The sequence below is a fragment of the Anastrepha obliqua genome, chromosome 4 (genome assembly GCF_027943255.1).
Source record: "Anastrepha obliqua isolate idAnaObli1 chromosome 4, idAnaObli1_1.0, whole genome shotgun sequence".
Classification (NCBI taxonomy): Eukaryota; Metazoa; Arthropoda; class Insecta; order Diptera; family Tephritidae; genus Anastrepha; species Anastrepha obliqua.
In genome coordinates, this window is record NC_072895.1 from 98,630,080 (window position 1) to 98,654,802 (window position 24,723).

General features: G+C 32.6%; 1 protein-coding gene across 2 annotated transcripts in view; it reads left to right on the forward strand.

Annotated features, from left to right (window-relative positions):
• The window catches only part of LOC129246129 (putative polypeptide N-acetylgalactosaminyltransferase 9), a 210,733-nt gene extending 186,029 nt beyond the window's left edge, over positions 1 to 24,704 (forward strand). The window contains exons 9-12 of one of the 2 annotated variants that reach the window (XM_054884690.1): positions 1,078 to 1,168; positions 1,443 to 1,553; positions 18,099 to 18,206; positions 24,541 to 24,704. In XM_054884690.1, coding sequence (XP_054740665.1) covers positions 1,078 to 1,168; positions 1,443 to 1,553; positions 18,099 to 18,206; positions 24,541 to 24,702 — 472 coding nt within the window. In that variant the 3' untranslated portion in view covers positions 24,703 to 24,704. Of the gene's footprint in view, positions 1 to 1,077; positions 1,169 to 1,442; positions 1,554 to 2,067; positions 2,173 to 18,098; positions 18,207 to 24,540 lie in introns of both variants that reach the window. The other variant, XM_054884691.1, reaches the window with a different exon arrangement.
• Positions 24,705 to 24,723: the final 19 nt, after the last annotated feature.

Genomic DNA, 24,723 nt, shown 5'->3' on the forward strand with positions numbered 1-24,723 from the left:
GAATCGTCAAAACCTACACTAACCTAATCTAAGTTTTCGGTCGACACAAAAGGAGGAGAGTTGAACACATTGAAAGTATTATCAATGAAAAATTCAACGAATTCTTTGATATACAGGGAATTTCATTTTACGTTTGGCAGTAATTTGGACTAAATATAAAAAAAGTTACAAAATTTGCGCTGAATTTATTTTTACTTCTCTTTTTTTATTGAAAAGAGTAAACCTTGCCATTAAACAGGTTTCATGTTTCATGCTATTGAAATTTGCTCCCCGGCTAGCTTTGCTGTAACTCTATCTGTTAACCAAATTTTCCAGTACCTTTGCGCAAGTTTCACATTTATCTCCCATTGGCAACTTCGATTTCTTGTAAAAACTCTTGGCTCGTCTCTGGGTTGTAGCTGTAGCATTTTTTTTTAAAGAAGTCTCTCGACGATTTCCAAAGACAGAGCGGAAATTATCATGGTAAAGGCTGACTTTGTGATAGCCGCGCCACCCTGTTAAAATCAAATTTCGTCTATATCATCCCCTGCAATAAAAGAACATAAAAAATCGGCTAACAGGGCGCGGTAGCATTCCCCATTGACCGTATCAGTAAAATTGTCTAATGATGCCGCCGACTAAAATCCGTACCAAATAGCCATTCGTTGTGAATGTTTCGGCTTTTCTATGTCCACGTGTTGATTTGCCTTGACCTCCAAATGCGAAAATTCTTTTCGTTAACTCGGCTGGCGAGGAGAAAATGAGTTTCATGTGAAGCGATTTTGTTTTTTCGATGGAAATGATGTTCTTCAACCAAGCGTTTTTTAGTCCATTGAAAGCACTTTGTCAAGCAAAAGCAACCCATTTTATAAAAAAAACTTCTGCCTAATCAGGCATCTTATTTTAGTTCAAAGGGAAAAACTAACTTGATAATTCAAATACCAAACGCTATATAGACCACCCTGTATGTAGACTTTTTAAATTTCTTTTAATTTGTGAAGACTTTTTAACTCTCTTCTGCCACTATTTATAAAATTTTTGGCTATAAACATATAAGTATTGTACATAATTTCTGCAATTTCTTTCTATCGCGAACAGAGAGCGACTGGGTTGCAAGAGCTTCCAATGGTATCTGGACAATGTCTATCCCGAACTATTTATACCCGGCGATTCAGTGGCGCATGGCGAGGTAAGTTACATGCCCATTACTAACAACCTCACACACACATGCATGCTTACTAATTATGTATTTTATTAATGAAATAATACCTTTGAGAAGTACAAATTTATTTAGGTTAAACAGCACGAATACAAGAAATCAAAAAAAAAAAAAAAAAAATATTTACATAAATAATAAAAATATAAAAACTGAACCCTTATTTCCCTAGAAAATGTATGTAATTAACAAAATAATTTATTAAAATTTTTCCAAACCTAAAAACACAAAAACAAAAACAATATAGATAAGAAATCTAGGCGTTGGCGGTCGCACATGTTTGGACTCTGCAGCGGACAAAAAGAGTTTGAAGAAGGCAGTTGGGCTGTATCCCTGCCACAGGCAAGGCGGCAATCAGGTTTGTGCAAAAAATGTTTAGCCTAAACACATAACAACAACGACAGCAACAAAAACAATTACCCAGCGAAGGCAGTGAGGCTGAATAATGAGTATGCGACCGCCACAAGCTCCGTACCACAAATTAGTAAAGAACAGCAAAAACAAACTAAAAACCAAAAACCAAAAGCAAATAACAAAACAGGCTGAAGCTAATTTTTTTATTTCTTTGTCTAGAATTTTTAATAATTTCTTTATTAATTAAGCCCTACCTACTCAACCAATTTTTTTTCTTTTTTTTTTGTGTTTGACAAAACTACTAAAAAATGCATTTGCGTGCAATAAAAAGAAGAAAAAAAATTAATCCCCCTTTACTACTCGAACTGGTTATGGGTTTGCCTGCAAATCATAAGAATGAAAATTAAAATAAAATTAGAATAAAAAACAAAAACAAAAGCAACAATAAAACCAATGTGCATCAAATAGGCTCTTATATGTACTTATCGTTTGCAACCGAACTTCATTGCCAATTTCAGATAGCAAATATTTACACTGATATGTGTCTCGATTCGGTCGCGAGTGGAAATGAAATGCAATCGGCCGTCGATCCGTATCCTTGTCATGGCCAAGGAGGAAATCAGGTACTTTATTTTATATTCTCTTTTTTCGTTATTCGCTGCCCAATCCCACCCCACCCAATTACAATGAAAATTATAATTATTTTTTTAGCTATTTTGCTTTTTAGCATTTTTTTTTAGTTCGATTTTCCTAACGACGCTTAATTTTCCCCATCCTTTAATTTTTAATTATTTGTAGTTTTACGTAATGGTGAAAAATTAGAATATAACAACTTTATATAATAGAAAAAAAAGAAAAATTAAAAATCACTTATAATTTTTGCTTGCGTCAAAAAATTCGAAATACCCTAAACAATCCCATTTTAATAACCCCCAATTAACATTAATTTCGGTTATTTTGGTGTTGGCAAACACACATCAATTCGGAGTTGGCTTTATGGCTGTGTAGAAGGAAGGGGAGAAGCATGCGGAAGAGTATGAACACGTGTGCTATAAATCGTTTACACGTTAAGCTTTAGCTTTTGCTACTCAACATGCAGCTGGGCTGTAAATCCTTCCACAGCAAATGCATGATTTAATGCTAAGTTTTCGCATTTCGCACGGCCACTTCAACGAGCGCTCATCAGCGAGCGACACTCATCAACACTTGAGTATTATTAATGCTTGGAAGTTTTTTTTTGTGTATATTTTTTTTTTGTATTTATTATTGTAATTTTTTTTATTTACTTATTTTTTGTTTTGGTTTCTTTTTTTTTGTAAATTGGGCGCTAGAGCTTTTTCGAATAACTCGAACTTTAGATTTCATGAGAGCATTTCAGCTAGGGTTAACCTCTTCAGCGAAGAATTTTTTAAAGTAAAAAAAACGTTAATTTTATTTTTCATTTATTACGAGCTATTCAGCTTACATTTATAACAATTCAGTAAGATAAGAAAAAAAAAGAAAATAGTAATTTTTACACAAAAAAAAAAATTCCACTTATGTGGCCATTTAGCGTAGAGTTCATCTATGAATGGAAAGAATTCAAAAAACCTAAACGTACACGTATGTGCCGATGCCCCTAAAGAGGTTAAAGTATTAAAAGCTTACAGGGAACTTTTGGGTAGTTGCTAAAAAACTTAAAGCACTGAAAAGCTTACCAGCGCATTTAAAGTTGCTCTTTCTAAAATATCAAGAATCGAAAATCGAATCGAAGCTGATCTTCGCATTTTCCAATTCCTTATAAGTAGAATTTCAAACACTTTTGATTTGCTTTGAAATTTATTTCAACTTTTTTTTATATTTAGGTTGCTAGAGCTTTTTCGAATAACTCGAATTTTAGATTTCATCAAAACATTTCAGCGAGGGTTAAAATATGAAAAGCTTACAAAGAGCTTTTTGATGAAGCACTGAAAAGCTTACCTCTTGAGCTCTTGAGTTATTTTTAAAAAATTTAAAAATCCAAAAATCCTATCATCGCATTCTGCAATTCCTTAAACGTAGAATTTCAAAAACTTGTTTAATTATCCACTTCAGTGGAGTGGTTGAAGCAATCAAATATTGAATTACTATAATCGAAGAAAGCTCATGAAGTTGCAAAAGCTCATTCGCTCTCGAACCGTAGTTTCCTAATTTAAGAGCTTTTCGTCGCAAAATTATATACATTAAAACTGCAAAGCTTGGCAAAGAATGGCTCTTCTTAAATTTTAAATGAAGCTTAATTTAAGCTCAACAGCATTGCAACACTATTTCATATCTATCTTAAAGCTTTATTCCTATTACCCTAAAAACTTTATTTTCTGTGGCTGCTATTACAGTTTGAGAAAACTTATAGACTGCTGAGAGCTCTCTGCCTCAAAAGTTTTCAAGTTATATCAAATATTTGCTTAGAGTAAATTTAAAATGCTGCTTACTTCCGTCCTAGTAGTTTAGACTATCAGAACCATTAAGTCCTAGAGCTTTTTGTAGGAAACTTTCGCGCTTTAGATGGCCCAAAAGTTTAAATTGAGTCCCACTAAAAGCACCAACATATTTTATTTATAATAATAATAATGGATTGTTGGCTTGATTCGAGATTTTTCTATAATTCTAATCAAATTTATAAATTTTCTACTGACACAGCTTTGATGCAATTTAAGTTGAATGAAGTAGGTCAGAGAAGTAGCGAATTGCTAACTATTAGATGGGATAGGATAAACGCGTTTATCCGCAGTTCACTCAGTCCATTGCGATCATTAGCTAAAATATATATTACTATTGAAAAAAGGTTTCGCAGTTTTCAGCTGTGCATTTTTTCTTCCAGCAGCTTTCCAAAAAGCACTCATTAGAGAATTTTTTTAAGCTAAATTGTAGCTCACGTGCGCCAAAATACAAAAAATATTTATTTTTTTAATTATTTCTCATTGCGTCTACAAAAAATTAGAAATTATGTCCTGTTTAAGCTTAAAAGCTCACTTAAGCTTATCAAATTTGAATGCCTATATATAGGCATCGAAGAAATGTGCCTAAAGTTTAGAAGAAATAATGAAATAGTTCCATGAAAATCTATATGTAATACCAGGTACCGCAATAATGCAAGCATCAAGGAAATAAATTAAAAAAATTATTAAAATATTAGAAAATTTCTTGCGATGAAGCTTGCTGCTGAAGCTTTTGTTTGTCGGTAAAATCAAAATTTATTTCAAGTAATTTAAAAAAGATACTTTATTAAAATTTCTCTCTAATCCCATCTACAGCTTTCAAAGCTTTAAGCTCACTTTAAGTCCATTGTAAAAGCAAAAGTTCATGCAAGTGAGTGATTGTGAAAAGCAAATAAGTGAGTGACCCTAAATCTGGTGCTCAAATTTTGTTGACTGAAAGCATCAAATTTGTTTATTTATAATAAATGCGATGAAAAAATCAAAGCAATACTTTTTTTTAATTCTAAGAATTTTCTACGCAGTTGCTTATATAGCCTTGGGACTAGGTGCTATAGGGATTTATTTATTGATAAGTTTTGACAATTTACTAATTTCTTACTTAATTTCAATAATTTTTGTATGAAAATATAATTCACTCCCCTACGGAAACCTCATAAATTCAAGTTTCAAAGTTCGTGCAAACTAAAAACATAATTAAATAAATTATTAAAATATTGAGCAAATGTTTAAACTTTTCGGTGAGAATTTTTAGAAGATTTTCTAGTATGAGGAGGTATAGACCATTAAATTTTGGTATAACAAAGTTCAAGTTTGAAGTGTTGATTTTTGGCAATTTTTTTTTTGCCGGCACTCTTGAGAATTTTCTACATTAACAAATACCGGATATACTCGTATTTATTTATTTATTTAAATATATAAAATCTGTGAACAACTTATTCTTGCAGACTCCTAAGATAAATTAAATAAATTCCATACAATATTTCAAAAAGCTAATGAAAATAGCATCAGACAAAGAAAAGTCAACCTCGATAGGAGATGACATATATAATTTGTATTTATTGTGTGCAAGAAAACACCCACTACCATCAATCAACGCAATTTTTAGCTACTTCAAACTTGCACTTTATTATACCAAAACTCATTGAGCTATGAATTTGCGTGCCCGAAATTTGACGCAAAACTCTGATTAAAAAATTTTAACTTACGTTGAAAATTTGTTGAATTATTTCAGAATTTGAATAAAGTCTGAAGCATAGAATTATGTGGTTTATGAAGTACAATGAAATATATTTTAGTGAAAAATATTAATACAATTAAATAAAAAACAAATATAAATTACCTATCAAAACTTGTCAATAAGTCTCAGGACTGTAGTTATTTAACGCACCGCAGCCAACAAAGATCATAAACTTCCTAAAAGGCCTTGCCCCCTCCTGTGTAACTTTTTACATATCTCTCATATTACATCTTTACATATTACGTATATATTTTCTTGCTTGAACTTTCATTTATTTAGTTACATCAGCCACTTGCTTATATTAGTATTTATTCGATTCTGCAAGTAAAAGCGCATCATCCTTAGCATTTCATAGAATCCGCATGCGCTGCAAATTAACAGAGTCCGACTCATTGAAAAAAAAATGGCAAAATTTTCTCTCACCTGAATTTATAAATTAATGATTATTTGTTATTACTTCCCCACCAACATTTGAATTTCTGTCAACCAACGAGGCAACGATTGCATGCGCATCTTTTTTGAATTTTTTGCTTCCAGTTTTTAATTAAATCCATATATGCGAAAAGACAAAAAACAAGAGGGAATAAAAGTGCAGTTAGCACATGCAGTGAAGAGTAATGAAAAATCATGCGGAAAATTTATTAAAATAAAATGTTTAACCCACTGAGTATACGGATATGGCAAATTCAATAACAAACAAATCATTGCATCAAGGCAATCATATTAAAAATAACCACAATTTTTGTTAAGAGGATTTGTTTTTTGTTAATCTACCATATATGGACTATATGACAAATATGGGCCTATTTTTTTCAGCGAACCATAAAGCAAAACCATGTTGCGCTGCTGTGCGAAATAATATTTTCTAATTAACTTTTGCTGTTTTCATTTTTACGCATTGGCATCTGCTATGCATTGGTTTGCTACCCGCTGCCCATCGATTGCTCTCATCCCATAGACATATATGAATTTACATATATATATCATTAAAAAGGTTATATAGAAAAATATGAACTTTATTTGAACATTTTATTTATTTTGGTTTTTAGTTTAAGTATATTGAAAAATTTTCATTCAAAAATTTTCTAATTAATTTGGTGCAACAACACTAATTCACGGAGTTTGTGGCTACGGCTTAATCATTATTGACCTTATTGCTGGACTAAGTACATACATACATTCAGATTTTCCAATGCTGGCATGCATACATGACATACATGCCCACATTTGCATAAATACACACATATATATTTACTCCTGCCATACACACATATATATATTTATATATTTCCTTTTACCATACCTAATTACATATTTTTGAGCGCTAAACGGAATTTATTAGACTTAAAAACTGTATTGTTTTTTTATTAACAAATTATTTTTTAACAAACATCTTTCATTGCAAACACTCGTACATACAAGTGTCTACAAATACGAAGTAAGAGCATAGAAACACAATCACTTCATATTGAACACTCTCATTACTGATATTTGCATAAAAATTTAATTCTTCAAAGCAAGAAAATAATAGCGATTTTCGGATTAACGACAACGGAACCAATTTTTTTTCTTTTTTGGTGAAAGAAATCTCAACTACTAGAGTGGAAATTTACGACGGTGAAACTTATAAAATTTACAAATATAATACATATATACATTTATACTATACCAAACATAAACTAAATAAGGAAAATCAATATTTTTGTGCATTTGTAGAATAAACGTGCGAAGGAGTAGGAAGAGAAAAAGCATATTTCTATAAGATTCGACAGTTTTTATTTAACTGAATTTCGATGCAAAAAAATCACTATGAAATGATAGCCTAAATTTTTGTTGAAATGTGTTTTTTATGTTTTTTTTTTTTGTGTTTTGAAGATTAAGACCTTTCTGTATACTTTTGGTTTAAAAATCTTTAAAGAAACATTCACATCAGCACTCATTACAGAAAAATTAAAAGTTCGCCCAAAATTATGAGAAATAAAATAATAAGAATAAATAAAAAAATACATACAATTAAAGGAGATAAAAATAGAAATAAAAACAGAAATGGGAATAAAAATAAAAACAGATATAAAAATAGAAATAAAAGTAAAAATAAAAATAAAATAGGAACAGAAATAGAAATAAAAATAAAAATAGAAATAAAAATCGAAGCAGAAAGAGAAATAGGAATAAAAATAGGAATAGAAATAGAAACGGAAATAAAAATAGAAATAAAAGTACAAATGGAAACAGAAATAGAAATAGAAAAAGAAATAAAAATAGAAATAGAAATAGAAAAATGAATATAAATCGGAAAACATATAAAACATAAATAAAAAAAATTAGAAAATATTTAATTTTTATTCGCATTTCTGCAGGTGATTAAATAATGTCGATCTGTAAACATTTTATATCAAATTTACTGAGAGTGCATTTTTCCCATCGAAATTCAATGGTAATTCTCCACGCGTTTGCGGCACGTGTAAATATTATATAAAAAAATATAAAACAGACGCCTCACTTACATATCAACAAATGTTTACATATTAAGCAAGGTGGCAAAAAATTAATCATCATCAATTTTGTTTTTGAAAAACATGTTTGCCAAATAAAAAAAAATATATTTTAGAAATAGAAATCATTATTTTGCCCTTTACGTGCTCCATTGCTTGTCTGTTTGTGTGCCGCAGCTGACTAGCTCCCAAATGTCAACTAGGATTGACGTGCGACGCCATATGCAAAAATTAAAAATTTCCCTATAGGGTGATTCATTTTATGCCATGTACGTTACTCTATACATTCCTTAATATCATTAAACGAATTGAATTGATCAGACGTGCTTTATTTTCATTGCACTTCTCCAACATCAAAATGTTGCATTGGATTCTGGATGAATCACCACTTTAACAAACTCCCATATATTAAATATGCGTAGGAAAATAGTTTTTAAAAAACATCGAAAATTAACACTGATTTAAAAAAACTTATTATATTTTCAATAAAACCACATAAGCATATCCATCCAGCGAGCAAAAACATTTTTTTACTAAAAATAGATTATAAAAAGCGGACAAATCGGAAAAAATGTTTTTATAAAAAAAAATTGTATTGCAGAAAACATAATAAAAATAAAATAGAAATATAAAATATTATAAAACATTAAAAACAAAAATAAAACATGTGTGCCCAGCATGTAAAATACAATTTTTAAGAAAAAAAGTGAATTTTGCAATACAAATTTTTTTTTTTTAATTTAACAAAAAAAATTAAAATTTGAAAGAAGAAAATACTAGTAGAATTTATAAAGCATATCTTAATTAAAAAAATTAAAACAAAAAATTGGAAGAAAATATTGTAAAAATTTTACAAAACCTATTAGCATAAAGAAAAAGTGTGTGCCAAGCACATAAAAATTAATCGAAAAAAAGAAATACAAATTAATAAAAAAATTAAAAATGCGGTTTATAAGAAAACTCATTAATAAAAAGATTTTTATTTTTGTTGTTCGAATACTTTACATAATTCCAAATATTTGAAGGCCACCAAAACAGTTTAAATTGGAATGATTTTGCATAAAACACAAAATAAAAACATCCATAACAAGCTTTGATTTTCACAAGACTTTGACTGTTAGTAGAAAAGCAAAACAGCAATTTCAAATAATTTCTCAGAATATTTTTTACCAACAAAAAAAAATCGGAAAAGAAAAAATATAAATTCTATAAGAAAATTAAAAAAAAATCTCCTATGTAAACGAATGACACAAAAAATTTTTTATTAAAAAACAAAACAGTGCGCAAGAAGGAGTGCGCGAAAAAATTATTAAAAAAATATACGCTTTATAAAAAAATAACCTAAACAATAAATAAAATATTAAAACATATTTTTGTGCATAAATATAAAAATTTACATATGCGAAATTTTCATTAAAAATTCCTTAAAACAGCATAGAAAATTCGAGAAATTTAAGAAAAAAAAAATATTTTTCAAAAAACTTAAGCAGGAAATAAAAACGCGAAAAACTGCAAATGAGTGCCACAAAACTTTTTCAACAAAAATTACATTTTTAGTAAAAATTAAAATTACAAAATAAAGGGTGGTTAAGTTCCAAGGGCCAGTGTTGATTTTGAATAAAATACAATTTTTTTAAGAAATTATTGTCGTTTCTCTTCATTATGACAATATCGGTATAGCTCAATTATGTGTGGAACAGAATATTGACCAAATGGCCGCCGCGGCCTCGGCAGCACACCTCCATCCGATGGTCGAAATTTTCGATACCGCTGAGGCATAATTGAGGTTCTATGCCGCTAATGTGCCGAATTATCTCATCCCTTAGCTCTTGAATTGTTGATGGCTTATCGACGTACACCTTTTCTTTCAAATAACCCCAAAGAAAGAAGTCCAACGGTGTCGTTGACGTTTAGGTGTGGTTCACATTCAACATCGGCCCTTGAAATTTAACTACCCTCTAGTTATATTTATATTAGAGTTCTTACCGACAAAATTAGAAAACAAGATAAAATTTGGCATTGATTTTTACTACTTACACAAAGGCTTAAAATAATTATAAGCGGCAAAGCGGCAAATATTGAAATGCCAGATTGAGTATTAAAGCACCATCTTTTACTTTAAGCTAACTTTTGATAGGGTTGCTAATAAGTTGAACAGTTTAGTATACTCTGGCACCAGTTTAAGCTCTGAAATGTTTGTTAAATTAAACTGTTTTTCTTGAAATATGGTCAACTATTTAAAATTTTTAGACTTTCCTTGGCAGAATTGCCTTCGAATAATTAACAAAAAAAATTAAGTAATTAAGTGAAATTAAATGAAGTGAGTTACTGCAGTTGCTGGATACAAACAGTACCTATAATGCGTGATATAAAATATAAAAAATTTCTAGAATTTTCTAAAAATTAGCTCAGAATTCAATTAATTTAAGCTATAACAGGGATGTGCTCTAAATAATACCAGAATTTAACATTATATAGCATTTGCTTTTGGTAAACTCATTGATTAAATTTCTACTCACATGTTCCATTATTGAGCCAGCTCAGTCTTTAACTTGCTCTGCCATATTTTCAGCAATATTTTTAAACTTCATTATCGCGCAACGAAAAATAGCTAAAATAATATTGCATATTCGCCTGTTATATGGCGACTAGGCGCAAAAAAACAAAACGAGCATAGCCAAATTTAATTAAAAACTGCCGGATATAAAAAATCTAATCAAGTTTTGTAAATACAATTGTGCACGCCTAAAGATATGCAATATTAATCTATTTTTATTGAATGCCCGCTACAAAGCATTTCACCTATTTTTACACAGTTTTTTTCGTGAAACTAAAAGCAACTGAGTATAAAAATTAAATTGAATTATATCAAAATATTTACATGCTGCATTTTATTATATCTTTTTCAATGACAAAGCAAAAAAAGTTGAGCTTTTCAATGGATAGCTTTTCTAACTATTAGCGAGTTTGCAGGTCACAAACATTTTTTAACAAAACAAAGAAAAAAATTAAATAATATTTATGCAATGTTTTGATATTTTTGGTGAGCATGAAAAGCGAATGTGTCCGTGTTTACAGTAAATATTACTGAAAATTGCTTAAAAATTGAACTTTCAGTGGAAACGATAGTAAAATTAATACAAATTAATGCAAGAACTGTGCCAAAGGGGCAAATAAGTTTGTTTGTTTTTTTTTTATTTTTTGTGTTTGATTTTTGATTTACTTCGAGATATTAAATTTTCTAGAATTTAAATGAAATTAAAACATTTTTGAGGCAGTATAATCATTTACGTGCCTCGTAAATGTAACATTTGAAGCGAGAAGCTGTATGAATTTTATCAACTTATGAGAAAACAGCTTTAATAAGTAGGTTGGCGATCCTATGCAAATTATGGCAATATCAGGGTACTGCAAAATTTAACATGTTTTTCAAATTATGAAAATAGACATGCTGTGAAACTAATGGGTTTTCCAGTAAGAGGTGTTAAGATCAATGGTTTCGTTGCTTGTGTGGCACGTAGCGCTGTCTTGTTGCAAATAAACGTTGTCCAGATCAATACCATCCAATTCCCGCCATAAAAAATCGTTAGTCGTTAGTCACGATATCGCACTCCCTTCACCGTAACTGTTGCTCCAGCATCATTTTCGAAAAAGTAAGATCCAATGACTCCGCCGCACCATAAACCGCACCAAACAGCCACACGTTGAGGATAGAGAAGCTTTTCAACAATAACTCTTGGACATTCTGAGATCCCCAGATCCGACAATTTTGCTTGTTGACGAAGCCACCGAGGTGCCCATTTCCGCCCATCACTCAAGATGATTTTTCGATGGAACTCCGCATCATTTTCATGCATTTCAACGACCCAATCAGCAAAGTCACGACGTTGTTGATGATCGGCCGACATGAGTTCTTGTGTTAACTAGACTTTCTAAGCCTTAAGACCCAAATCTTTATGAAAAAAAAATCGGTGTAATGACGTTTGTGGAATGCCTAATTCCGAAGAACGACGAGGAATGGACAAACCTGGGTTTTCTTCAACGCTTTCGTCTACAACAGCAATATTTTCGACTGTTCTTGAGCCACGTGTACGGGTTTTAGTCTCCACATCACTAACTTCTCCTAGCAGCTCGAATTTTTTCCCCATTTTCTGTATTGCGGTCCGACAAGCTACTTCACGATGACCCAACAATGTTCGAGTTTTACGAACAGTCTCTGCCAAATTTTCACCATTTTTATAGTGAATTTTAATAATTTCAATGCTTGTTTAAGCCTGTATCGTTCCATTTTTATTAATGGCTTAGTTTCTACTTGTCAAATATCAAAAAATGACAGCTTCAAAAGTGACATCTACCGAAATAGCGGGCTATTCAAAATAACACCTGTTATTGGAAAACCCTTTATAACATATTTATGTAGAACAACAGTTTTTCGGTTTTTTTTTTTTTGAAGGGCTGAGAATCACAAACTTGAAAATTGCATAGAGTATAAATTTAATGGGTATCAGTGGAAAGAAAATAATCTTGGCAAATGGGAAGAAATCTTATTTAAAATTAGGAATTTTGGAACAGAGGCAGTATATTCGGAGAAACTAATTTTTTTTAGGAAACACTATTTACGTACATTAAATTAAAAAAAAGAATTTTAAAAAATATATTATAATATTTTTACTTTAACATTAAGAGTAGAGATTTATGTAAATTTTTTACTTTTAAACATCTAAAATTCAACTTTCGACAAATATTGCGTCAGCTCTAAAAGGAGGAAAAACTGTCACTTCATATAAAATTTCACATAAAATTAATTTATATATTTCTAATAAATATGGATAACAAATTATTTGTTGATGCGTTGTGCGTACGAAGTGGCGCAAAACTAATCACCCTATGGGAAAATATATAATTTTTGCAAATGTCGTCGTACTTCTATCATATTTTCAACTTGTGAAAGAAACAGCTGCAGTATACAAACAAACAAGCAATGGAGTGCGTAAAGTTCAAAATATAAATTTTCATCAATCAACATCATTTTTTTATTTATGGAAGTAAAAAAGTTTTTCACAAAACAATTTTTGATGCTTAATTTTGCATATTTGCGTAAGCTTCCAAGAATTTCCATAAACCCTTGCAGTACCGTAGCTAAGGCTCCTCCAAATTATAATGTTTAAGAGCACTAAACCATTTTGAGATATTAGACTGTCAAATTCAAATTGCATGCATTTAATATTGAAATAAATGCGAAATTGCTAGCTGGCAAGCAAGCAGGCATAGACAATTAAGATTAGATTAGATTAAATTTGTGGGGGGGTTGGACAAGTCCCGGATAGATTTAAGTAGAAAGAAGAGAGATAGGAAAGATAAATAGTGGGTGGTAAGACGGATAAATTAGTTTCAGGGTTTGAGAGTTTCCACAAATCTCTTGGACTCATTGATTAATCTCAAGAGATCCGGAAGAGGAAGAGTAGGAACTTTGTCCATACTCAGTATATCGCAACTCAATATTCTAAGTCTGATTCTGGCAAATGCAGGACAGCCACAGAGAAAATGCTCTGCAGTGTCGTCATTCTCAAGACAGGATAGGCATATCGGGCTGTCTACGACCCCCATGGTAGCTACATATATGCTGACCACAGACGTTGTGCCCTGTGATTACACCCACCAGTACTCTCAGGTCCTTCCTGCTGAGTTTTTGGAGAAAGGTCGCTATTTTCCTGTTTGGTTCTTTCTTCACCAACGTCCTCTATATGTAGACCTCATGAAGTCGTCAATCCATAGTTGAATTGATGCGGAATTGACACCTAGAAAGGGTTTAAGGCCTAGTATACATACTGGCAGAACCTTCATTCACTGTAATACCACAATGTCCCGGCACCCAAATAAGACTAAATACGCTGTGTTTTGCAACACTGTTCAGTTTTGTCTTAGATTCACTGACTAATTTCAAAGAGAAGCGTGGGTTAGCAAAGGCTTTCAGTGCAGCTTGACTATCACTACAGATTCCTATACTGCTACCTCGCCACTTGTTCTCAATTAACCAGTACGCCACATTCAATATGGCATAGACTTCCATATTCCGTAAGGAATACCGTGGTCATCTGTCCTATAGCTTAGAGACAATTAAATGAATTTTTGTTCTAGCAATAATCGAGAGACATACTAAGATCATTTTGCTTCACAATGCACTACTGTAGGACTAATAAGAAAGCTTATTTTACATTTTTCTATAGTTTTCCAACCGCATATCAAATAATTTATTGGCGATTTCGTTTCTCACAAAAAATGTTGGCTTTCTATTGCCCTATACTTTTTTCGTGCTCGATTCTAAAATATGTGTAATCAGGCGGAAAATTCTGTATTCGAATGAAAAAGTGTCTAGCTCAGCAAAGGTAAAGGAGGCAAATTTATTTCCATGAGAAAATTTATCAGTGGAGTTGATTGCCTAAAAATTAGCTGACTATTTAAAGTGTTAATGTCAAGAAATGCGTGTACCCTACAGTAGTTTATGCTCTTTTTCTGAGTAAACAAAAAACATGCCTTCACAGTGTTGAGTGCGCACCACTGATATAAATAAAAAATAACAAAAACTTGTATTAAATATTATGTGAAATAAAGCTTAGATCACTTACTCTAAATAAAATTCTGGTTAAAAGTGATAAAATATTCTTGATTGCGAATAAAGTTCAACTACTTTTGCATTGATTTATTTCCTACGTTCCAAATTTTATGAATAAATTATCCTTCGCTCCACCTACAAAAGGTTTATGCCTTGCTAATCCCTACGTTATTAACATAAAACATTCACTAGCTTTATTAATGACCGGCTTTTTGAATAACGGCATTACAGTGCTTATATATTTATATGTACCTGCGTATCTACTACTGCAGCTTTAGCTAACAATTTTCCAATCTCCAAAACTCCGTTTGGTTGGGCTGCTATGCTTAGGCTTAGCCATTTATTACTTGTTAAGCTGATAGTAATTTTTAAGGTAAACCGCTGGTGAAATAACGACATTGCATTAATTATTGCAGCTCATTAGCGCACAAATGTATGCAACAAATTTTTTTAAATCTGAAAGGGCTAAAAAAGTTTTACGAAATGTTAAATGTCAGTGAGTGAGGGAATATTACAATATTATTTTATGATATTAGTTTTTTTATTTTTTTTATTTAAGGTTTTCTTTTTTTTACTTATATTATATATTTTTTACATTATTTTTTTAAGCTTTTTTTGTTTTTTTGCTTATAATTTTTTTTTTTAATTTCAAGAGAAGGAAATTTCACTATGCCAGTAGTCGAAATAAGTATTATTTTTAATTTCGTTTTTCTCTTTTTTTAATAAAAAAAAACCCATAGCAAAATATGGTAGCGAGCTTAATAAATAGAAGTATTTTCATGTTAATTAAGTATTATTTTGAATTTATTTATTTTTCTTATTTTAATTAATTTTATTATTTTTTTATTGATTCGATTATTTTAATTCAAAAAAAAAAAATTCTAGTAAAATGTGGTAGTGAACCAAATTTGTACAAATTAAGTACTATTTTTAATTGAGTTTTTTCCTAATTTATTATTATAATTTTTTATTTTTTTTAATTCCCTATACTAATGATTCAATTATGTATTATTTTTAACTAAGCTTTTCCTCACTTTACTTAATTTTTTGTTTGTTTTTTATTTAAACTTTTTCCAGTTTTTGTGTATTTTTTATTAAAAGTTTTTATTAAAAATTTTTTAAAAGAAGAAAATTATACTCTGATAATGAATCAAATAAGTATTATTTTTAATGTAGAAAATATAGAGAAAATTTTTAAATGAAAAAAGTTTAAATTAAGTTATGTCCACTGGATAGTCCTTTTTTTTAATTTAAAGAGAAGACAATTCTACTATAACAGTGACGAGTGTTATTTTTAATTTACTTTTTTCTAATTTTTTAATTTTATTTATTGATTTATTTTTCTTTAGTTCAAGAAAAAAAATAGTGCAAATAATAGTGTTAATTAAATATTATTTTTAATTAATTTTTTTTCTATTTTTTTTTATTTATTTATTGTTTAATTTTTTTTAGCTCAAGGAATTTTATTTATTATTATTTTTTTAAGTCAGGGAAACAAATAATAGCAAAATATTCAGGTAAATAAATATTATTTTTTGTTTAATTGTTTTTCTATTTTTTTTAATTTGTTTTTTTTTTTTTTAATTCACGAAAAAAGATTTAATGCAACTATGGCAGTGAACCAAATTTTATATGTACGTACATGCGTATGTTAATTAAATATTTTTAATTTAGCTTTTTCCACTCTATTTTATTTTTTATCATTTTTTTCCTTAAACTTTTTGTGTATTTTTCCTTTCTTATTTGTATTTTTTTTTTTTAAATTAACGAGAAGAAAATTTTACTATGATAGTGAACCAAAGATGTATTACTTGGAATGTAGTATTTTAATTGTTTTATTTTTATTTTTATTTTTATTTAATAATTGGAATTGAATTCAAGAAAAAAAAGAAGCAAAGTATGGCAGTGAAATTTGCATATCAATTTTAGGTATTGCTTTTAACTTAGCTTTTTCTATTTTTTTTTTGTTGTTTTTGAATTAAGCACGAAAATATTTTAATGAACCAAATAAATATTTTAAAATATGTTTATATAATTATAATTGGAGCGGACACGCTTTTCAGCTGTTTAGCCGTTAAATACATTTTCGTCGTCGTTGAAATACACTTTTAGGCTGTTTTTACCTAACGATTTGAATTGCATAGTAGCGTTCAACTCAACTGAGTTATTTAAAGTAACTTTTGTTTTAATTGAAATTATGAAAATATAGTTAAAAATACTAAATTAAAAAAAAAAAACAATAATAATTTCAATTTCATCATTAATTTAAAATAATTAAAAATTAAAAAAAAAAATAATAATTTCAATTTCATCATTAATTCACGTAGCCGCGGCCAAACCAACAGATGCGAATAAAAAAAATCAAATCACTCACTCACTCGAAATTTTCATTCGTTTTCGCATAAACCAATCCAATACAGACACAAATTTAAATGAATGCATGAAAACATAGCGACGTACATGCACATACGCACACATACATACAAACATAGCAATTCATTAATATTACTCGGGCATATTGCATTCGCAGGCTTAATGAGGAGCGCCATAGCGCCTCATTTGCGATAGCAGTTATGGCCATCTCACACACACACACTCTCAGACGACGAAATTGCACGCCACACTCAACACACACACACGCGCACTTATATGCATACATACAATTATTGCTCACAATCGCCTTTAGCTATATTTTTCTTTTTTATTTTTCATTTTTTATTTATTATTCATACGCTCAACGGTTTTTCCATTTGTCATTTTTATTTCGCTTTTTTAATTCCTTTCCCTTTTATTATTTTCCATTTTTTTTACTTTTTAGTTTTACTCATTTTTATTATTTAATGCACGCATTCCGTTTGCGCCATTTTTTATTGCTACTTGACTAACGAAATAAATTCGATATTTTATTTTCCACCAACTTGCCACTTGGGATGTGCTCTGAATGCCTTTGCCACCGCTGCTGCTACTGCTGCTGCTGCTCCTGTTACTGACATTAATGTCATTTGGATGCCGCTTCGAAATCGTTACTCATGCGTATTTATGCCGTCCCCCAATCAACCAACCAACCAACCAACAAACCGACAAATCAACCGACCATCCAACCTTCGAAACAACCCACCAACCCATCTCACTCAACGAATGCTGATAACGACGTATGCCGCGTGGTATCCTCCGCATGACAAACCACATACACGTTCACATATGTTCACGCGTAACTTTTGCGTTGTTGTTGGTTATATACGCATAGTACTGGATGCTCAGCAAAGCGGGCGAAATACGACGCGATGAGGCCTGTCTTGATTATGCTGGCCACGATGTGGTACTGTATCCATGTCACGGTTCCAAAGGAAATCAGGTGAGTCTCAAAAGAATTATGATGGTCGTGGATGGGTTAGTGCAACACGAAATGTGAAAGGAATTTGTGCATGAATGAACAATCAAAGTGAAATTGTTGGCTGGCTGGCTGACTGTTTGCGCGAAAATGCAAGTTAAGGGAACTGGGACGAATTGACGCAAAAATTAGTGACAGCAATTCAAGTAGGGGAAATGTATTTCAATTTATAAATTATTTGAATTTCTACGGAAAAAGCCGAATTGGCCTTTAATGAATGTGAAATTCTTTTCAGTTTAAGATAACAGGTGGCGCTAAAGTAATCCTCCTATCAGAAAATGCTATAAATTTTGCGATTGGCCCCTAATGTCAGTTCTGTTTTGACATTTGTGTAGTAAACACATGCGAAATACACGTTAATAAACAATGTTGCGCTACACTGCTCCAGAACGCGGAATAATGCTGACTATTTATTTGACCAATAATCGGTCGGTGACTTTGGCACAACGTGAATTTCATCGCAGATTTCCTCGCCGTCCAACGCCTACTGGTGAAATACTGCGACGTTTAGCCGCTCGCCTAAAAGAGACTGGCATAACACGAGATGCTGCCAGGCGTGGCAGACCCCGGAGTAGCCGTTCTGCAGAGAATATTGCTGCTGTAGCCGTGGATGTCATGGAAGCGCCGTCGACATCGACCAGACGACGTGCCACGCAAATGGGTATCTGTCGACGGTCTTTACAGCGAATTTTGGTACAAGATTTGAAGATGTTTCCGTACAAGGTCCAGACGGTGCATCAGCTGTTAGCTGCTGACCGCCAATCGCGTCTAACATACGCTCAAGCCATCCTTAATCACCACCAAGAGGAACATGATTTGTCATCAAAAATAATCATGAGTGATGAGGCCCATTTCCATCTTAGCGGTTACGTAAATAAGCAAAATTTACACTTCTGGGGCACTGAAAATCCGCGTGTAATCCACGAAGAGCCATTACACCCGCTCAAAGTCATTGTATGGTGTGCTGATTTCGCTGGGTGCTGATGGTGAGCGCTACAGAGCAATGGTCAACGTTCTTTTTGCCGCAACTTGATGAATTGGGATTGGAAAACATGTGGTTCCAACAGGACGGTGCAACGGCACACACTGCACGTGCCACAACCGATATGCTGAAGGATGCATTTCCCGGGCGCCTAATCTCCCGTTTTGCCGATTTGCACTGGCCAGCAAGATCGCCTGATTTGACCACTCCAGACTTCTTTTTGTAGGGCTTTTTGAAGTCGCGGGTTTATGTCAACAAGCCTAAGACTCTTGCAGCTCTTAAAGACAATATCCGTCAAGAATGTGAGGACCTATCGCCGGAAGTTTTGGCCAAAGTGATGGAAAATGCCATAAAAAGGGCTCAAATGGCAATCAATGGCATAAATTAAAAAACCAAATAAAAATAATCCACAAGAAGAACCAAAGCTTTTCTTTTTTTTTTTGAATTACAGCCAAAAAACATCGCAAGGTTACTTTTGCGCCACCTTGTACATAAACCACGCGACATTTCGACCCGTTTTGACAATTTTTCTTGTATTTTTTTGGAATATTTTTTTTTAATATTTATTATTATTGCATAAAAGTATAGTTTATTTTTTAATAAAAACCATATAAAACCATTTTCCAATTATATACACACATTAAAAATTCCGAAAAATTTTATGTCCCACTTCCTCGGTTTTTAGTTAGAATTTCTGAATTGACTTTTGTTATGTAGTTTTGTAGCCCGTTGCATTTTAGTATAACAAAGCCTAAGTTTAAAGTTGCCAAAATATTGTATTTTGTTGATTTTTTATATATTTTTTTCCTTGATGGTGTGGCGCATTTTCTTCAGAAAAACACTGCACGAAGCTTTTTTTGCAACGAGTTTTTTTATGACCTTCAAACGTCCACTTTATTACATATTAAAGGTCTTTCAAAAGTGACGCCTAGATATCAGTAGTGGATAACACTTTGACAGTATTTGTTTTTTATGCCATCCTGGACATTTATCAAGCATACGTTAGAACAATGCGTGACAACTATTGAAACTTATTACGAAAATGGTCGATCTTTGAGAAAAGCATATTGTATAGTAAAATTCTAATTTGTTTGGTGGGAATAATCGTCAGAATGAGTCGACAATTAAAATGCTGCTGGAAAAATTGCAAAAAACTTGTTCTGTCTAGGACTGGCAGAACAAAAGCTGGTCAACTCAACTTTTGTGGAGAATATTGCTGCTCTAGCGCAAAATCTTGCTGAACAACCTTCAATCTTAATCGATATCTCGACTTGCTCAACATTTGGGCATCCATGAATTGACTGTTTGGCGTATTTTGCCTGTAGACCTATAGACATTCTCATGTTGGACATTTAAATTATCTAATTTTGCACATAATAAAATAAAAACATAAAACGTAAAAATAGTGAAACCTGAAATAATCTACATTTTTACATGTTTTATTTTAAAACAACAGCTAGGCGCGTCGTTTGAAACACTCTTTATATATAAGTATAAAATTGACGCTTAAACCCTTTTTGAGTGTTTGGCCGAGCTCTTCCGCCTATAATTGGTGTGCGTCTTGCTATTTTTACATAAATGAAGAACCTACAGTTTCAAGCAGACTCCGAAAGGCAGATGGTTTCCTAAGAGGAACTTTTTCATGGCTGAAATACACTCGCAGGTTTGTCATTGCCCGCCGAGGGGCGACTGCTATTAGACAAATGTTTTTCTTAAGGGGGAGGTAGGGTTTAGCGCTAAAAAAAAAACACTTTTTTGTGAATTTTTTACAGAAATATGGCTTAAGATACTTTAATAAAATCAGTTACATGTTATTGTACATCTTTTCAATAAGTTTTTAAAAAATATTAATAATAAAATATTGACAAATAAGCCCATGACAGAGTTTTTTTGGAGATATGTTTTTCGAGAGGTGCTCTGCGGTGCCAATCGGCATTCGTCGTAGAATCATCTGAAACTAAAAAAGTCGAATTTTTCAGTTAAAGTATGACGTAATGCTCCCCCCTACATTAATAAAATTTTTTTTTTCATTTTTGTATATTAGTTTTGGTGGCAAAAAAACGTAAAACGAGCATTTTTGGCGAAAAATTTCGCCATATTTGTAAGTGAAAAACAACCTTAAAAAACAAAAAATAAAAAAAAAAACAGTGTAGGGGGGAGGTATTTTTGATTTAGAAAAAGTGTGCCAAATTTGAAAAGAATCGGTTGAATAGTTTTGGAGTTGTGATTGGCACCGACTTTTAAGAAGTCGTTTCGGGAAAAACGCGTTTGAAAAAATGACTCTGAGAAATTATCGATGCTCCGCATTCGAGGTAGAGTGCCTACAAAGGCTATAACTTTGAGAGTTCTGCTCCGATCCACTTAAAATTTTGACACAACATTCTTGAAATGATTTACTATAAGATGAGTGAAGAAAAAAAATTTCGATTTTGTGACCTTACCCCCCCCCCTTAACTTTGGTGTTTCACCGAGATTCGAACCGACGTTCTCTCTGTGAATTCCGAATGGTAGTCACGCACCAACTCATTCGGCTGTAACTCGAGCTACCACTGCTCATTCTACAGCTACTCAAATTGAATAAGCTGTAAAACTGTGTACCAAAAATCTTTCTAGAAATTTCTGGAAATTCTAATTTAAAGCCATGGATTGGCATAGCAGTTTGGTGAAATTTTTCTAATTTTTTTATACAAACGCCTTTATACCATCTCCGAATGCCAGTTGATTTTTTTAAGAATTGTTTTGAAGCCAGAATGCGTATTTTAAAGATAATGATAATTTTTGAAGATGATGAGCCCGTCGGCTCGACCATTTTGTAAAGTCAAAAATGTGTATTCCGCATGCAAAAGCTGTCTAGACTGCATTTTGAATACAGTCTGAAATTATCCTGAGACTTTGTCGTTAGTGAGGATTATTGGGTTTTGCAAAGGGGTTTCAGTGTCTCATTATTCTGCTAGACCCAAATTCATACACATACTACATATATACAGCAGTGGTAAGGCCTATCATGACATACGGCGTCTTAGTGTGGTGGCCAACACTTGAGAAAAGAACAACAGTATCATATAGCGCTTAGAAAGTATTCAAAGGAGTGCTAGTCTCTGCATAAGCGGGGCATTAAAGACTACGCCCACGGCAGCGATGACTGTCATGTTGCACTTATTACCGATTGAGGTAGGTAGCAAACAGCTGGCGGCGAAATCGGCGCTTAGGTTAAGAGAATCTTCTAACTTTGCCACTAACAGAAGGGGTCACACAAAAATACTAGACGAATACCCCTTCTTACAAACGACAGACTTTTGTAACTCAATAGAGCTGCATGTAAACACATCCTTTACCACAACTTTCCCAACGAGAGAAGCTTCGGACAGTGTGGTAATGGACAATAGAAGCGGAATCAGTATCTATACTGATGGTTCCAAGCTAAATGAACAAATAGGCGGAGGCCTTCATTTTCAAGTAATGAATACCAACATCTCATTCCGGTTACCGGATCACTGTAGTGTATTTCAAGCTGAAATTCTGGATATCAGAGAAGGCCTGCTAGCCCTAAATAAAAGTGTGCTCGCCACAAGAGATAGGCAAAGAAGGCAACTGCAAAGCAGATGAACTAGCGAGATTGGTTACTACATTAGCGATCCAACCAGACAAAGCGAACATACCCATACTTAAGCAGTTTGTAAGATGCTTATAGATAAACACACTATCAGAGCTCCCAACCCCAAAAGGAAGAACATGAGAAACCTTCTCGGGGTCCTAACAGGGCATTGTCTGATTGGCAGGTATGCCAGTAGACTGGGAGCACCCTATAACGACTATTGCAACAGCTGTAACGACATTGAAGAAGATAAGACTATAGAACACTTTCTATGCAGGTGCATGGCTCTGGATAGAAGAAGGTTCAATATTGTAGGAAAAAGTTCCCTGAATCACTTGACAGAAGTTGCCAATATAAAAATAAAAAGCCTTGTTAGATATATTAAAGCCAAATGTTGATTCAATGAGCACAATGGAGAGTGAGGAGAGGGGACAGCCCTAGTGGTATCACAATGGGTCTACAGCAGGCGTAGATGTGTCGACCGACAACCCCTATACCTACCTACCTTGACCCAAATCTAACTTCTTAGCAACAATTCTATCACAAATAAATATAAGTAATAATAAAGTAAGCGTGTAAGTATTACATGCACAGGTTTGGCTCATAAAAGCTTTGGTAGGTGTCTAGGCGAGTTACTCCTCCAATTTGATGTTATAACACAAACGCTTTTAGGCTGCCTCCGAAAGCCATTTGGTTTGTTTTCTAGAATTGTTGCGTGAATGCCCTTTTTCATTTGGCATTACCTGGCGGGAGTGGTGGCTACACTTTCTCTATTAATTAATATGTCCTGCCATGTCCACACACTGTAGAAAAAAGCAGGCAGTCTTACATTTCCTTTGCGACTTTACAAACTTAACCCTTTGGGAACGAGTGTCGGCATATGACCGTCCAAGCCGTTTTACCGTTCCGGAAGCGTGTCGGCATATAGCCGCCCAATTTAGTCCCTAGCTGCAAGACTCACGACGTCTGCCGTTCTGAGCGATAAGATACGCATAGGTATAGTAAAAGAGTCACGTTTTCATTCAAAGACATTAGGGGTCATTAGCGATGAAGTCTTATCTTCCTTATAATATAAACTTATGACGTGAGGGGACGTTAGAATCGGATCGAACTTCAGTTCTTCGATTCAGTCTTTAAGTGTCACTGCCAGAGGAACCAGCAAGCTTTTTATATATTTTATCCTACGCACGAAAGCTAAGCGATCTAGAGATGATGCGTTAGATACTGACAGTTCTGACGAATATTGCTTTGAATCCGATAAGATGTAAGATGACGACATTACTTCGTCAAGTGGAAGGTAAATCCGTGCAATAAAAAATCCGCTCAGGCATTTCAACATTAGCAGTGATTGCAGTTTGTTTATAATTATTTTTTTTTTCATTTTATGAAAAATTTTTCTTGTGTTAAATAAAGCCTTAGTTTTTATAACGTTCAACGTATCATACTTATTTTATTTTCTGCGCACTGCAATACCTCTTGTCCTCAGCGGCGCTCGCCCGTCGAGCGGCTCCGTTCCCAAAGGGTTACATTTTTTCTTCAATAATGGATGCATTCATTTTTTTCTTTTTGACTGTTTTTCCAGCATCTGGCGTAATTTGGTAAATTATTTTTCTTTTTTTTTTTCTTAATCATACAGATAAATACTCGTATAAATTAACCATATGGTTTTTGTTTTTTTTTTTTATTGTCACTTGTATTATCACTCACTTCTCTTATTGCAGTTCTGGAAATACAACCAGCAGAAGCGGCAAATTCGACACGGTCCGTCAGATAAGTGTCTGGCCATTTCGGAGAAGAAAGACAAAGTGCTCATGGAAGAGTGTGATTCGAATCAACTGCGCCAACAATGGAAGCTCGAGAATTACGATGCGTCGAAATTGTGAGGTTACTTTTATGCCGATGGC